Below are 16653 nucleotides of genomic sequence, written 5' to 3' on the forward strand. Positions count from 1 at the left end.
GAACTCAGAGACCTGTGTATAGAATGGGGCTGTGAGTGCCGGGGAGCGTTGTGTTGTAATCCAATACATATTGTCAAATTCAGTGAATATCTGAACACAACACGCGTCTGTGTGAGCTCTGAGAAAGAAAAAAATAAAAGCGTATTTCTTCTGAGCTTTGGGACAAAGAGACAAAGTGGCTGGGATGAAGCCGCACAACAATTTTGACAACCTTTGAGGCATACAACTGCCACAGGATTTTAAGGCTTGACAAGAAATGGAAATAATGTATGTCTACAACAAGCCTTACCATAGCACACAACATTGCTTAGCGGAAGCTCTCAACAGTGGCGTGCGAAGAATGTTGGATGCTCGGGGCGACCATTGATTTTGATGCCCCAGAATAATATATTTTTTTCAATTTTTTACTATTATTATTAAGTGATTATGAGTCAGTGACTGGTTTCGCCCGTAATCTGGATGAAAGCCGGCAAAAATGTTGTCCATTGTTGCCCAAAATAAAAGCAGATGTCTGCACATATTTTATTTTGATTGAACCCAAGATAATTGTCTGCTTTCATGGAGGATGACAGAAATTGGAGAGGTTTTACTGTTGAGAGGTTGAAATCAAAAGATTTTGACCATTTTAAGTTAAAACAAGAATGGGCAACTGGTAGTCCGCGGGCCGCATGCGGCCCACATTTGAAGTTGCCCTCGATTCATTTTTGAAAATAAAAATGTTTGCTCAGCTGTTGAATACAGTGTTCACAGTGTCCATGCTGACCACTAAATGGCTCATCGCTCATCAGCACCTCCAACCTCAAGAAGTAGGTTGTGCATCAGGGAAGAGGTGGGTGTGTCCCTGCTCCTTGCCAGGACCCGCATTCAGTCAAGAAAATGGTGTCTTTCAAGTGAAATAGGAAGATTATACGCTCACCGAACTTATCTGCCTCGTTTGCTTAGAGATGCTATCAGCCATGAATGATTTCTCAAAAGTACAGAAACAGATTTTTTTTCACAGTGTTGACAGTTGGTTTGAAGTGCATAAGCACTTATTACAGTTGTGTCCCTCAAAAACATGGAAATATGTCATATTTAATTGTGTTACAAACACGTATGATGGCTTGGAAAAGCTTCTGTTATGACTTTTCATGCAGAAAGGACGCATCCCGGATGAGACATCCCTATACTGCGATGTCTTCACAGAGGTCAGTGAACCAGCCTAATACTTTGGGGATTTGTTGGACAAACATGGAATATAATTTTTGTATATATTTGTATATATACATAAATATTTATATACACACACACACGCGCACTGGAAGGGTTTTTTTTTTTACTATGATATCGTTCATGCTCTTCACATGGTTGTTCTTCTGTGCCTGAGCATTGGCATGCACAAACTGAAAAACAAACTCATGTAGGCACTTGTTTTGTGTGCACATAAACACTTTTAATGCACATCAGAAAGAATACGCACGTTCATCCGGCTGTTTCCTGCCACTGCCGAGAAGTGCATGATGATAATTACAGTTTAGATCTGCATCCATAAATTAACCAATATACACACTCGTTCACAATCCAAAAGTGCCGGCGGCTGCTGTGCATGCAGAGTGGGTGGTGGGCCGCTCTTCCATTCTTATCAATTAAAACCTCAGTGCAACGACATGTATCTTCACTGTAACCGTGTTTTGAAAGCAGGTTCTGAGGTAACAAACAAACATTCAGGTCGCCATGTAAACGACTTAAATGGCACTCCGGCAAGAACAGAACTCGGTGAAGGCTGTGTGATGGACGAATGAAGCTTCATGAAGCACTTGTCATATTTTTGGAACTCTTCGAGATGGCACACTCTTGGTTCAAAGATGCAGTGGAAATGTAATACATTTTCATTGCACCGGCCTTTATATGTGAACCAAGAGCACTACATCGAGAGCAGTAAGAAAATTTCACAAATGTATCATAAAACTTAATTTTCCCATCACTACTTTCACTGTATCAAAACCAAATTGTACACCTTCATTTTTAAATTATTATTAAATTATTTAATGGCCCCTTAGCTCATTTTATATCAGGTGACGACTGACTTACAACAATTAAAACATTCGATTTTCATCAACAGTCTTATTTATGATTAAATTACGTCTTACTTATTAACGTCAAAAAGGAGGTTATCTTTCGAGATGCCAACCACTTAGCAAAGTTTGAGAGAGGTGTAGGGAAAAAATGTGAAAGTGACCTTTATAAGGGATTCAGTGAAACAGATGTCAAGGTAAGAATGTGAAAAAGCAAAGCTGCTGTGAAGTTAATTAGATGTTAGATTAAAAAATAAAAGAAAATATGGAGAGAAAAACAGACAGATGGAGCCTGAGGTACACACACACACACGCACACACACACACACACACACACACAAACACACACACACAGGCATGCACTCAAGGATAAAGACAGACATGTAGTTCGACAAACCAGAGTTCAGGTGTGTGTGTGTGTTTACAAACCACAGAGTCTAAGAGGTGTTTACAGTGTGTGAATATGTGCCAGTAAGCTCCGCAAGCAGAAACATTTTATACACCCATTATGTTTAACCATGCGGGCATTTCACTAGGCCACCATTTTAAATTGCTGCTTTACAACTCAGCACATTCTACAACATTACACACGCAGCTGCATCAAAGTCTCTCATTGGCATCGTGATGTAACTTGCTCACTGTGCACCCATTCAGCAATTTTCAAATCATATTTAAAATAACCTAAGTGGCACTCAGCCGAGAGCCCCTCCTCCTGTGGCTGCCCCAACCCCCCAAACTGACCCCCAACTTCCTTCTCCTCATTCCATCAGTGACCCCGAGGGCTGGACTGTAGTTTCGGAGGCCATCGCCGGTCACCTCTGGGTGCTGTGTCCTGGGCTGGCTCTTTATGGCTGCGGGGCCTGCCTAATCAATTGCGCACTCATGTGCACACACACAAACACAAGGCTTTCAGTCAATTAGCCCGGAGATTTATACAACCATGCAAACTTGGGGGTGTTAGTCTCCCAAAAGCCAATCAGATTAAGCCTACTGGAGACTTCTACACCAGCCAAATGACACTAATTAGCTTTTTTGCGTCAGGGTGTGTGTGCGTGTGCGTATCTGCGCATTTGCGAGGGATACTAATTAGCAGGGCTAGTGCACCTACTTCTCTACTTCCTCGGGACCATTTCCTGGGATAGTAATTATTAGGTACGTGTGATAAATTCCAGGCCTTCTTCGACCCTTCAAGAGATAGAGCGAGAGAGCGAGGGAGTGCCAAACAAAGAGGAAAGGATCAAGTCAGTGTTACAGAAGTCGTAAAGTCAAACGGGGGAGAAGCATAAAATGCACTGTACTTGATTCGGTTTAGTTCCAAAATGCCATCTTTGAGGTATTACTCAGTGTATTTTTTTTTTTTTCTGTCACATTTTCTGTACTTTAGCGTCCAAACCGGACAAGATTATTTTTCCCTCCGGAAAGATGATTTCATTAATGTGTATCGGTTTAGCTAAACACTTGCGAGTGGGCTATCAACACTTTGCAAGCGTTTTTTTCCAAGCAACAACTCATGCGTTATATTAAGGAGATGTTTATTCCGATGTCTAAAGGTACAGTACATTCTTTTGATTCCAATCAAGTGTACTTCAAGTGACCGTAAATGAAAGTTATAGAGGCCACCTACATTTAAAACAACATACTTCACACGCACTTCGCTGGAATGGTGCACTTCTGATTTTAAGCAGGAATATCTCCTCCATTTACGTCCTCTGCACCAACAGTGAAGACGTGACCCACATTTGTACATAACACCCCGTGCGTTAGTCGCTATTACAGTTGGAAAGCTTAAATGACACCCAAAAATCTTTATGAAAAACACTTTTGGGAAAAATAGTGTGTCAGTAACCAAGTGCACTGCGCAAACTAGTTCATTGCGCTGTTACAAAAACTCTAAAATTGATAAGATAATAATGAATAAAAACTGTCTGTCTGTCCATCTGTTGGAAAATGTACACCTTAAGGCAAATAGTTGTTCCATTAGTTTATTCCCAACAGACTGTTGTCTTCATTTTGTAGCGATTCTCTTGGCTGCACTGGTTGAAGTAATCAGATATGTCAAAGTAATTTTCGTCGCGGACCACATTGTAGTTATAGTTTTCGGTGAACCCATATAAATGTATTCCTCATATCATCACATCTACACAACAAATTGATGGATACCTACTTTTGAAATCAGAAGCCAGAAAAAAAAAGGTTGCTCAATAATTTTTCAGTTACTTTAAAAGGGTGATTGGTAACAAACATGCTCAAATCTCAATGTTATTAAAAGTAAAGACAATTTGCAATTTTGGTATTTTTGCAGTCAACACGGATGATTTGCCGGATGATTTGCCTTCCTGGGCCATATCAAATAATGTGGCAGGCCAAATTTGGCCCTTTTGAGTTTGACACCTGCAAAGCATGTGTACTGTATGCGGATTTCTCATATTTTATCCAATCTCATTTCAGACACTAAGTGGTGTCACGTCTATCTAATCTGTCCAAGGCCTTCAAAATGTAGTGCTGGTAGATGACACTTAAAGGGGAAGTCAACCCAAAAATGTTCTTTACATTAAGTTCTATGCAGCCCCGCAAGCCTAAACACACAAGATGGCTAAAAATGGGTGGATTCTGCTGCTTAACTCATATTCCACAAACGCAATATTCATCAGAATGCAGTGTTTAGACTAGTGAAGGCGCATAGAACATATTGTAAAGAAAATGTTAGGGTTAACGACCAATCACGGCTCAGCTTCAGAAAACAGGTGAGCCGTGGTTGGCCGTTACCTGAGCCCTGACCTGAGCAGTTGTGATGTCATTTTCATTCGACATAAGTGACAAAATGGCCGCCCCCAGAGATGGCTAAAAACGGGTGGATCAACTCTTATTCCCCAAACGCAATATTTATCAGAATGCCGTGTTTCAACTAGTGGGCCTTCTGGGAACATATTCTTGAAGAAAATATGTTTGGGTTGACTTAAGCACTCATACACAATGTATTGTTTCCAAAGACCCACCTGCTCAATATACAGTATGCTTTGCTACAATCTTATGTCCACTTTTCTCTTTCCATTTCTCACTAAAATTGCCGTGGTGATCTGGCCCCCCACTGACCAAATGGAGGAGTTAGCGGAGTAGGGCGGCCCCGACATAATAACACACCGAGCAAGCTGACAGCCGACACACATGTCGAAGGTAAACACGGGTGTCAGAGGGCACAGGAGCACAGACAGACATGATGAATGGCCCCGAGTTCCCACGAGGCGACACGCACACAAACCTGCTCAGGAAGAGGAAGGTGATGTGTGGTCAGCTCCACCTCATCACTGCAGCACAGAGAATCCCTTTCAGCCACCTTCAATGTCTCATCGTTGCCTTAACACAACAATCGCACTTGAACACCGTACTTGTGCGCGCGTCAATCGCTACGTGTGCGTCGATCCGCTCGTACAAAGCATCGTCTGTGCGTGTTCTTGCCTGTTTACTGTACGTGAGCTTTGGCGGGTTGGAGTGACTCATTTCAAAATCACATACGGGCGCACAATGCTGCGTGAAACTGCAAACGTCCCTGTGTGTACATTGTAAAACGTCTGCACTTTTTCCATTATTTCGTAGCGTACTCGAAACTGCAGTGAGAGTGTCTTGGCCCTTTAGACAGATCGGTAAGCAGGGACACGACCTTGCCTCTGCAGCTGGACTCCTGAATGTTGTGGCGCCGTAACCATGGCGATAGCTCTACGGAGACAGGATGTCTACATCGGGGATTTGAAAGTCATAACGTCGCTATTGCTCTAAAATTCATTATGCCATGGGTTGCTCTCGCTTGCCAAGAATAGGTCAGAACAACAGACATGTCGGAGAGAGGAGAGAGTGATCGTCAAATATGTGACACTGGGATTTAGGGAAATTAAAACTTGGCTTAGGACAGAATGATTTTTTTTTTAATAAGCAGATATAAAGAAAAATGCAACTAAAGACAATAGAAGTCTTCAAAAGGCTGTTAATTTACCAAACAAATCATCAGGTACACCTCCCCAGTCTAACAAAATGTAGTCCGGGACATGTCTCTAATACAGTGAATCCTCGAGTTACGAACATCCCTTTTTATGAAAAAATTCCGGTTACGCAAAAAAAAATCTTTGAAAAATGACCTTTATTTATGTACTATTTTCGAACACGAGCGAATGGATTGATATTGTGTTTCTTCTCATGCTGCGTAACCATCATTGGCAATGCATAACGCACGGCTGACCTGTTTTCTGAAACTGAGCCATGATTGATCTGAGCCCTGAGCAACTTCGATGTCATCTTCAGTCGACAGAAGTGACAAAATGGCCGCCCCCTGAGCCAGCTAAAAATGGGTGGATTTCTCATAATCCACAAACGCAATATTAATCAGAATGCCGTGTTTAGACTAGTGGGCCGGCATAGAACATATTCTGGAAAAAAACATGTTTGGGTTGACTTCCCCTTTAAGAAGATTTGTACATATCTTTTTTTCGGGACGAACTGTCGGTGAAACTGTTGGATAGTCATATTCTTCAAGGCCTGCCAAAGAAGATACTGTATACAAATCTCACCACTCCTTTTTGATCTGCTTACCAGTGCTATTACTCAAAGTGCTGTTCCACAGTTTGCCGTAGCGGGATGTTTATTGCTCTAGCAGTACATGGTGGGTTTACACACGCACACGCACAAAACACTGCTTCCCCATGTCATGTGCAGCTCCACTCGTCGTTTTCGCTTGTCTTTCTTCTATCACTCCTTCCATCATTCCCTTCCTCCTTTTCCTCAACACCCACCCTCTCCATCAATCACTCCCCAAATCTATCCTCTTTTTTCACATCATTTACCATTTTCCCCTTACATCTTCTTCTGCGGCTCTTGTAATTATTCTGTCCTTGGCAATATGTAAGTGTGATAGATGCCTCATTTTCTTTGAAAGGCTCGCACGACAACGTCCGTCCACTTTGATGTGCAGAGCACCGCGTCATGCTTCAAAATGGTGTCACTTCTTTAGGTGTGACAAAGACGTACAGAAGGAAGCGGTCGCTTTTTCAAAATAAAATAGGCTGCAGATGTGCTGCATACGGAAGAGAGAACAATTCACTTTTCATCCTTACTCACTCTGGAGCCCGGTGCCGAATGATCCACTAGGCCGCCACCACGTGGTTGGCCACCCTGGCTTTCGATGCATTTAATTATTAGTTCACTTGTCCACACACACACACACACACACACAACACTAGAAGAACTCAACTCCATGCACCCATACTGCAAAGGATGAGTCTTTTTCATGAACAAAACTGGAGTCCCAGTTTTCTACAGCGACGTTTTTTAATTACTTTTAATTTTTTTTTATTACAAATGCCACACTACAACTGAAAGAAAGACAAACTTGGCACACACACACGAGCTTTTCTCCTGATTTCGAGGATTTAAACGGTTCAGTGTGTGCCGACCGAGTCCGACTGCTGCAACGCCCTCCCAAGCTCCCTCCCACCCTCTCACGTTCTCCCATTACTCCACATTCTCTACCCTATCTGGCCTGTTTGCTTGTGTCTGTGCTAAGTTGAACCAGAGCCATGCTGTGGGAACGTGGTGTGTGCGCACGTGTGTTTGGATGTGTGTTTACAGTACAGAAGAGCGAGCATACGCAAGCGTGTGTGCGCACATTCGGCAGGCGTATCTCTGAGGCTTGTTAAGATGCAAGCGAGTCTCTCAAAGCTTCGCCCCACTCACAGTTCAATAGTCCTTTAATCCGCATCGTCGGTGACCCCGAACCCATGCTTCTGACCTCCTCAATGCACAGCGCATTGAAGGCACTAAGACCACACACACACGCACGCACACACGCAAAATCGTGCCCTCCTCCATTAGCTTGCGTTAGTGTCGACTTGCATCCAGTCCAAAGGAATTGCACACAAACAACACATGTCATTTTGATGTTTATGTCAGCCAACCATCACACCGACTTTCTTCCTCAAATATCTCGGTCGTGGTAATATAATAATGATTTAAGACTAGCGCCAGCAGACTACACAAGGATAATTCACCCACCAAGGCAATGTTCTGTGTGTGTTTGCAATTTCACATCGAAAAAGAGGCGCAACTAGTGATTGTCTCAGATGTAACACATTTGTCTGCCTGTTGGAAATCACTGCTTGGATGGGGGAAAGCGGAACAGATAGGAAGATAAGTTTATGCCATAAATTTCTGTGTGTGTGCGTTTGGCACAAGCACGAGTACTCTTTTATTCCAGCTGTTTATAAATATGCCGTCTCAAAAGACAGATGTACCCGCACATTCTCTTTGCAAGACAGAATGGAATTAAAGTTTCCAATGAATACATCGGATGCCTTTGTATGACAATAACGTTACTTTTCTGACAAGCATATTTTCAGCTACACGCACTTCAAAATATACGCACATGCATTTCCTCCACTGACACATGACTGCATCCACTCACATTCACACACTCATACATTGAAACACATCCACTTTTTTTCTTTCTTTTTGTCAAACACAGGAAAAAGCATCACACAACAAAGCAACAACTGATCCCATCATCGATAACGACGTGCGACTGCGTACACTGCATACATCTTGCTACACATCTGATTGGGGGAATGTTTTTTCTGTTTCAGCCTGACTGTGCCCCAGTGCACAAAGCAAGGTCAAACAAAACTGCAAGCAAGCCCCTTGCCCCTCTGGGATGTGCAAAATTTGCTTGGTGCGCCAGAAGGAGAAGTCCATGAGAGTTTGGATGAAATCGGAACGCATGACTTTCATCAAACACAAAACGTTTGGTCTGACTCTGACCTTGTGATGGCGTTTTCCATGTGTGCTTAACCCTTGCTGCCATGCTCTCCCCATACACAATGTTGTAAACTAAAATTGCAATTTCATGTCATCCACCTTCTAGTATATGGTTCAGATTTGGCAGCAGATGGGTATCGTTAAGATTTTAACGATACTACTACTCTTAGCGATCCCGTACTTTAAAGTGGAAGTCAACCGAAACATTTTTTTTTCAAGAATATGTTCTATGCAAGCCCACTCGTTGAAACAAGGCATTCTGACAAATATTGCGTTTGTGGAATAAGAGTTAATCCACCAATCATCTCTGGGGGCGGCCATTTTGTCACTTCTGTCGACTGAAAATGACTCCACAACTGCCAACCAATCACGGCTGACCTGTTTTCTGAAGCTGAGCCGTAATTGGTCGTTACATGAGCCCAGAGCAACTTCGATGTCGTTTTCAGTTGACAGAAGTGACAACTGGCCGGCCCCTGAGATGGCTAAAAACGTTTTTTTTTTAATTTTGCTGCTTAACTCATAATCCACAAACGCAATATTAATCAGAATGTCGTGTTTCAACTAGTGGGCCTGCTGGGAACATATTCTTGAAAAAAGAATGTGTTTGCGTTGATTTCCCTTTTACTGATATTCTTATCTGTATTTGTTTTTGTTTAGAAAACATCCAAACAAAAATATTAGAATTACCACTGCTTTTTTCCTTTTGGGTTTTCCAAATCGCCATAATTCCTTTCTGAATTAATGATTTAGCATCCGCTGTTCCTATAACACATTCTGTATGAATATTAATGATATCCTTTTTCAGAGCGTATTTTGCATAAAAATCTGCTAATTCATTTCCCATAATTCCAACATAAGCAGGAACCCAAATAAATCTAACATGAATACAGAGATTTCTGATCCAAAATAACATCATCATTGATTCATCAATATTGCACATATAAGATCGTGGTTTCCTCTTTCTTCATCATATCTTCAACTAACACTGAGAGTGAGTCAGAGCACATTATGGACCCTGACGGTTTAACCTGTTCCATCTAGTGTCATGACATTCGGGTTCTCCCAAGCTCTGCCTGTTTAGATCCCTCTGTACATGTTTGCAAATATTCATCATATATATCAACTTGTGCTCAAGTACCAACTCCAACAAAAAGTACAATAGTTGGCAAAAGAAAAGAGGGCGTAAACACATCTCAATTCGAGTCAACACCGATTTGTGGACAGCTCCAGTTCATACATTCAGTGAAGAATTGATTGAGACAGGTTAGTACAGGGGTCTTCAATCCTGTTCTTCGAGGGCCGGCGTCCTGCCTGTTTTCCATCTATCCCTGCTCACACCACACCACACTCAAATGTTCACATATCAGCGAGGTCTGCAGAATATAACGAATATAAGATAACGATCCTGATTATTTAAATCAGGTGTGTGTTGCAGTATGGAGAGATGGAAAACAGGCAGGACGCTGGCCCTCGAGGAACAGGGTTGAAGACCCCCGGGTTAGTAGACAGATATGTAGGTAGGTGGGTAGCATGACACTAACTTCATTTCCAGAATTTCTTCCAGCTGTTTTCGTCTTTCCTGCCGCAGGCTGTTGAGATGTCCATCTCGCTCATGCAAGGTCTGCTGAGTGGAGGACAGATGCAACTTTGTCGTGTCCAATTCCTGCCGTGTCTTCTCCAGGGCCCCCATCAGATCTTCCAGCTAGTCAAGGGGAGACACACTTTGGGTATCAACAGTAGGCTATAGAACCAGGCCACATAAGAGACGATGCTTGTGCAGACTAATGAGACCCATATATCAAATTCAGCATTGCAAAATAAAAATAAAAAAGTTCAAATAACCCTGACATGCGCTAAATAAGTTACCCAGAATGAGTACGAAAACCTCTCTGAATGATTCTATGCAGCTAAATTAATCATAATAATAGGCATAAAAAGCTGATTTTACAACACAGATGTTGTGTTGGCTTTTATTAGATTGCGCAGGTATAACTACTAGGCTGATGTTGCCGGTCAGAACGAAGGCTAAAATTAGGCGAAATGAATGAATGGAATGTACGGCGGCTTGAAAATAAGGGGCAGGTCAAATGACCAGAGTCTGTTGTTGTAGCGGCAAGTCTTCTGTCTCCTCCTCTTTCCTTTGGCTTGCTAATTTTTTTACACGCTGGAGTGTTTGTCTACTTGAGAGCAGGTGAGATCAATGAACACACATGCCCTCCAACCATTCAGGCCCACTTGTCCCACCTGAGCGTCTGACAGACAGGATGTGACCTTAGGGCATCATTATCCGAACACAGGAAGTATGTAATTGTCTGACAGCGAGCACTCTACGAAAGGATGCAGCACTGTAGTAGTCGGTCGGCCTTATTATGATGATGTAATTGGAAAACTACAACGACAACAACATTTCATCTTTTTTTTTTCCAATTGGGACAATGAGTAGATATCCCAGATAGGACAGATCAGACAAATTATTGTTGGCGCTTTCATAAAGGAAGGGAAATGGAAATGAAAGAAGTGGAAATCACTGCATGGGGTGGGACATAAAAGAGGCAACGGGCCTCTTTTATGATGGGGCCAAATCGTTCGCACATTTTCAGGACGCTCTCCATCGCCGCCTGTTTGGTAGGTGTGTTTCACAGATGTTAGACAGTCTGCTCGCTGTGCATGCAGATCACACTCACACCAGCGAGTGCAGGGCGAGTTAACGTTGCGGCGCACACAACTTTGAAAAGCGCTTTTGATTCATAGTCGTCTGGAAATGCACTGAAGCACTGCTATAAAACTAAATAGACACAACATCGCTGGCTTCAACAATTAACCTCCTAATCGTCCAACAGTTAATTCACCCAGAAAACAACACATCAAAAAGTCTAAAGTCACATCAAAGTCTCCCAGCACATGATCAGTGGGGGTGTTGATAAACCGATAGCTTGGAATGATTTCCATTGTTTGATGTTTTGTTTGAAAAGCTAAACTCGCCATTATGGGTCACCCACGTCACATATGGATCTGTCAACCCAACATTGAACATTGGTCCACCACCCAGACTAGCTCTTGTGTCACAATCACATCATTAATAAGGAATACAATGCATTTTAGTGAAATTAGGGTTCTAATCAGCTTAGCGGCAAGCCTGTGCGTGCTAATTTAGCTCAACTTCAAGGGAAAGCCTCACAGCCTGGCTAAGGCTTACTAAGACTGGCTAAGCTGATTGAGGGCTCAGAGGTAAGGGCCAAATCCCCCTTGTCCATTTGCGTCGGTGTTGATGGTTCAAAGGCCTAGTTCAAATGCCACGGGGGGGGGGAGAGGGCTGCAAGAGATTTGGACAGATAGTGGGGACAACGGCAGGAAAAAGTGTGGAGATAATTGGGCCGAACCACTTAAGAAGGCAGATGGGTGACAAGGAGGCTCCGGATGATGGGCACAAGGGACTGAGTGAGTCTCCATAGGCGGTGTGAAGAAAAGTGACCCAGAGCATTACCAATGCTCCATTTCAGCCTGTCGGGCTGATGGAAGACTTTCACCGCATTACACATCATGAGACTTTGAGACACAGAGGAGAAGAAAGAACATTTCAAGGGGGCCAAATGTGAGAATGCCAGGAATGGTGCCAAGATCAGGTGATGTTTTACGGAGTGGTTTTTTTTTTTCTTTTCTTCTCCTTAGTCTGGGTCACAGTGGAACTGCATGCTTATGTTCACATGCAGGCTCCATCTTGAGTGTATGATGTCATGTTGGCTCACAGTGTTCAGCGCGTTGACAGCAGCGAGCAGTGAGCATCATGGCCACAGAGCTGCTAGTGCACTGAGCCAAATGGTTATCTTTTGTTGGGGAGACAGCATGACTGCTAGATTCTGGCTCAGCATGCATCAAGTCCATTCACCGGCATGACAGCACAATGGCTCAGTATGTTCTCCGCATGTATGGGGCCCGATTATTTCGCAGGCGTTTCTCACTTCGCATGGGGGGAAAAATGACTTGGTGCGTGTGAAAAGGCCCACCGCCGTATTTATAACTTTTGTTCCCATCTGTCACGAAAGCTCTTTTGGTAAACCTTGCATAGTTGCACATAGAAAGTGGAATGAGACAAATGCTGTCCGAACTAAGCCTGATGAAGCCTGCTCTGATGAGAATCGAAAGACAACCAGAACAGTCCAGCTAAATGAGAATACTCACAGGCAATGGAAAAAAACATCTATCAAAATGCACATACAATGGAACAAGCAATCAACCAGCTAAATGCCAAACTGTGTGACCTTAGCAATACGCTACATACACATAACACCAGGTATGAAGAAAAAGGAAAAACGCAAAGGCTTTTACCGACCAGCCTAAGATTTGTGGGCTTTGGTCCACACATTTAGAACTAGCTTGTTGCTCACTTCAAAAACACCAGATCTCACTCCATCTCCAAGAGAAAATTTAAAAACAATGAATTACTGTCCATGTTAAAGACACTGTAAAGTGAATTCTGAGATTTGTTTCTGAAATATTAAACATGTTTGAAGATAATAGCTGAAAACTAGCATAGACTGAGAATTTTTTTTTGGGGGGGGGGAGCGAAAATGATGCCCAGTGACACACGTGGGTGACCAGTAGTGATGGGAAAATGACGCTTCATGTAGCACTTGCGAGTTTTCCTTTTTACACCTCTAGGTGGTGCTGTTAGTTTAAAGATAAAGGCTACTGCCATGGAAATTTGTTAAATTTCCACTGCATCTTTAAACTAAAAGTGCGATAGGAGTCCAAAATTATCACAAGTGCTTCATGAAGCTTCATTTCTCCATCACTAGTGACCAGAATGAGTCCCTCGTCCCTCCTGTTGAGAACTTGACCCGTTGGGTAACATAAATGGTTATCCACCGCATTTGCGAATTATATAGTTATTATTACATGTTAGCTCGTGAGCTTGCGCCTCTTGTTGTGGTGTTGTCCATACCGCAAATGTGTATTTCTATATATAGAGTATTTCCACCCAGTGGGATGTATTCCTGCCACCAAATGCTTGTGTAGCATTCATTTTTCTGCGGGGCATAGTTTGATATATTCAGCGGACACGCCCACAACATTTGAGAGTGATTTTGACGCCTCCATTTGGTTGTTGTTATTTTTTGATCATTCAAATTTGGCAGGGTTGCCATCAACACTCTACCCTGTGGTGTGCCAAATTCAGAAGTCACTTATTCTCATTTTACAGTGACTGTTTGTATCTATATTATCGTACACCTATGTTGCTTTTGACCTTTGCTGTTATGTGTAAATGTCCTGAGGCCCCCGCCCAATAAGCTTTGAATAGTTTCAATAGGGAGCCTCGTTTTCCATGTTGTGTGCTCTACTTTGGAATACCCTGGTGCGGATGTGTGTGTGCGCGTGCGTGTGCGTGTGTGTGTGTGTGTGATTGCTTGCTAACATGAGGATAAACTGGAGTCATTAATGGCCTGGTCTCACAAATACTGACTGGAAATTAAACACGGAAGGAGTATTAACAACATTGGGTCTTTGTAAACTGAGTTCGACCTTTTTTTCTGCTTCAACCACCCATACTTTTCTTTTAGGTTCCTCTTGTCAGTGTTTGTCTTTCTCTGTGTGTGAGCAGAGATATTCCACTGCACCACAAAAATGTTAGATGTAGTTGAAACCGCTGGTGACTCCCGTCTTTCTTATAGCACTTAGAACTAATGTGAGGTCATTCTCATTCAAATGAGCAAACAAACCCCCCCCCCCCCCCACCACCACCACCACCACCACACACACACACACACCCACGCACGCACACGCGCACGCAAGGGGGAAACACACTCGTTTCTTGACTTCCCAGCAGACACACAGCGGTGCAGACACATCTGCAAAACACACTTAAGGCGCTTACCAAGCAACCAGCCATCAATCATAAAATTTGCAGAACATGCAATCTTTGGATCTGAAACTACATTACAAAGACAAAAGTCCTGGGACACATTTCTTAATAGATTGATGAATACATTTTGGGTTCTTGATCCTTAATTCCACACAATTCTTCATGATCCCAAGTCACTTGAAATATTGCATACTTCAACTTTGTAAGAACAGTTTGGGGTAGGCCCTCTGTTCCAGTGGGATGAGATACATTTTCAGCGCTGGTCTTTGGGGCCATCAGTTTCAATGAAACAAAGGCCCAGAATTAGAGTAGAAAAACCTTGATGATAGTTCCCTTGCCCCTCTGCATGAGAGGGGATGAAAACTGCCTGCAAGACGCAGCGGCTCTGCTTGCACACACTGGTTCTAATCACTACCGTACAATACGTGAAGTTCTGATTGCTTGTACGTCAAAGACAAAACTGTCCACAAAACTTGTTTTTGACTGAATGCATTTCAGCTAAATCAAAGAATAAAAGCCTGAAAGAGGTTCGTGATGGGTCATGTGAAGTAATTAGGCCTAGATACATCAATCCGATGTCGGCAAGCGTTGGATTGCGCCATCTGATTGATGTAGCAAACACCGTCATAACATCGGACCCTGTCAGAAAGCTGGTGGGTGTTTCAGCATGTTGAATCGGCGTCGTGAGTCGTGACATTTGGCCTCTCTGATGGGCTGTTAGCCAGCAAATCAGCTCAGAAAGCAACAGGAAGTGACAAATGTGGATAAACAGTGAGCACGCCTTTGCTGCCTTGTCTACACGTAGCCGGGGTTTTTTAACAACCGCATAGTACCCCCCCCCACCCCCACCCCCTCCGCCTGCGGTGGAATACACATTACAAAAAGGCATCCACACGTAACCGCAGAAGTGCGTTTTCAAATGCACGACAAGCCTCTAGGCGGCAGTAGTTAGCCAAATACTGTCCATTCGGAAGAACTTCCGTCCTTTGACGTCACTTCTACGAAACCAAAAACATGGTGCCAAACTCGTTCGGGAGAACCGACAATAGGTAAGGAGAAGCAGTGGTTGGTTGCAGACCAATAAGTAAGCAAAAAGCGCATCGTGTGGATGATAGGCTTACATCTGGCGTTTTTCTGGCGCCGGTTACGTGTAGACAGGGCCTTAATCTTTTTACAAGAGGGAGGGTTGACAATGTAAGTATTTCACGACACTGTGTCAAGAGCGTGAGGGTTTGCTTCACAGGGGAGTTCATCGTTAACAAAAAATATAGCTGAATACATTTTTATAAGCCACCCACTGCCAATGGCTTTCCGGTTGGCTTTTTCTAACCATGAGGAATAGTGACCGTCGATTGTATGGAGGGGTATTACATCTCACGCATGGCCAGAACTTAATGGTCAGCGTCGCTGTCCATTGTATTTTTCCAGCGCGATGCGCCGACAGTCGGCCCGACGCGACAGGGGTCGAGCGTCGGTCCTACTTGGCCAACGTCGGATTGGTCTATCTAGGCCTATTAAGACTGTGTAATTATTCTTGATTGACGTATCTTGTGAATAATGAAATGGTGCATTATTTAAACTGTGGTGAAAAATATCTACCATACCATCTACCTAATCACAACTTTTCTTTTGGATGAATGCAGAAAAATGCACACAGACGGGATCAAAAATCTTGAAGAAACTCTTCCCAGAAGAATGAAAACTGTTACGGCCACACAATAGAGACAGACTGCATATTTTCTTCTCCATGTCCCAATACTTGTGTCTTGTGTGTGTGTTTATTAAATATAATCACACACACTCATAAACCCAACACATGCAAAGTCTCTTTCAAATTGCATAATTACAGTATAACACAGCATGCAAACAATAATGACGCCATATTTAGACTACTGTGTCGGCAGTTTCACCTAATTGGAGTTAATGATTCGGTTTAACCCC

The 16653-nt window shown here is 43.0% G+C and overlaps 1 protein-coding gene across 6 annotated transcripts in view; it reads right to left on the reverse strand.

The window, feature by feature from the left end:
* LOC147152966 (ERC protein 2-like) overlaps window positions 1-16653 on the reverse strand; it is a 133828-nt gene that overhangs the window by 59786 nt on the left and 57389 nt on the right. For all 6 annotated transcript variants that reach the window (XR_015089757.1, XM_086052970.1, XM_086052695.1 and 3 more), the window contains one exon: window positions 10394-10554. Coding sequence is in view for 5 of the 6 variants with exons in the window: in XM_086052970.1 (XP_085909096.1) it covers window positions 10394-10554 (161 nt within the window). In the remaining variant the exon portion in view is untranslated. The remainder of the gene's footprint in view (window positions 1-10393; window positions 10555-16653) is intronic.

The sequence above is a fragment of the Filicampus tigris genome, chromosome 1 (assembly GCF_054856515.1).
Source record: "Filicampus tigris isolate MCC_2025a chromosome 1, RoL_Ftig_1.0, whole genome shotgun sequence".
NCBI lineage: Eukaryota > Metazoa > Chordata > Actinopteri > Syngnathiformes > Syngnathidae > Filicampus > Filicampus tigris.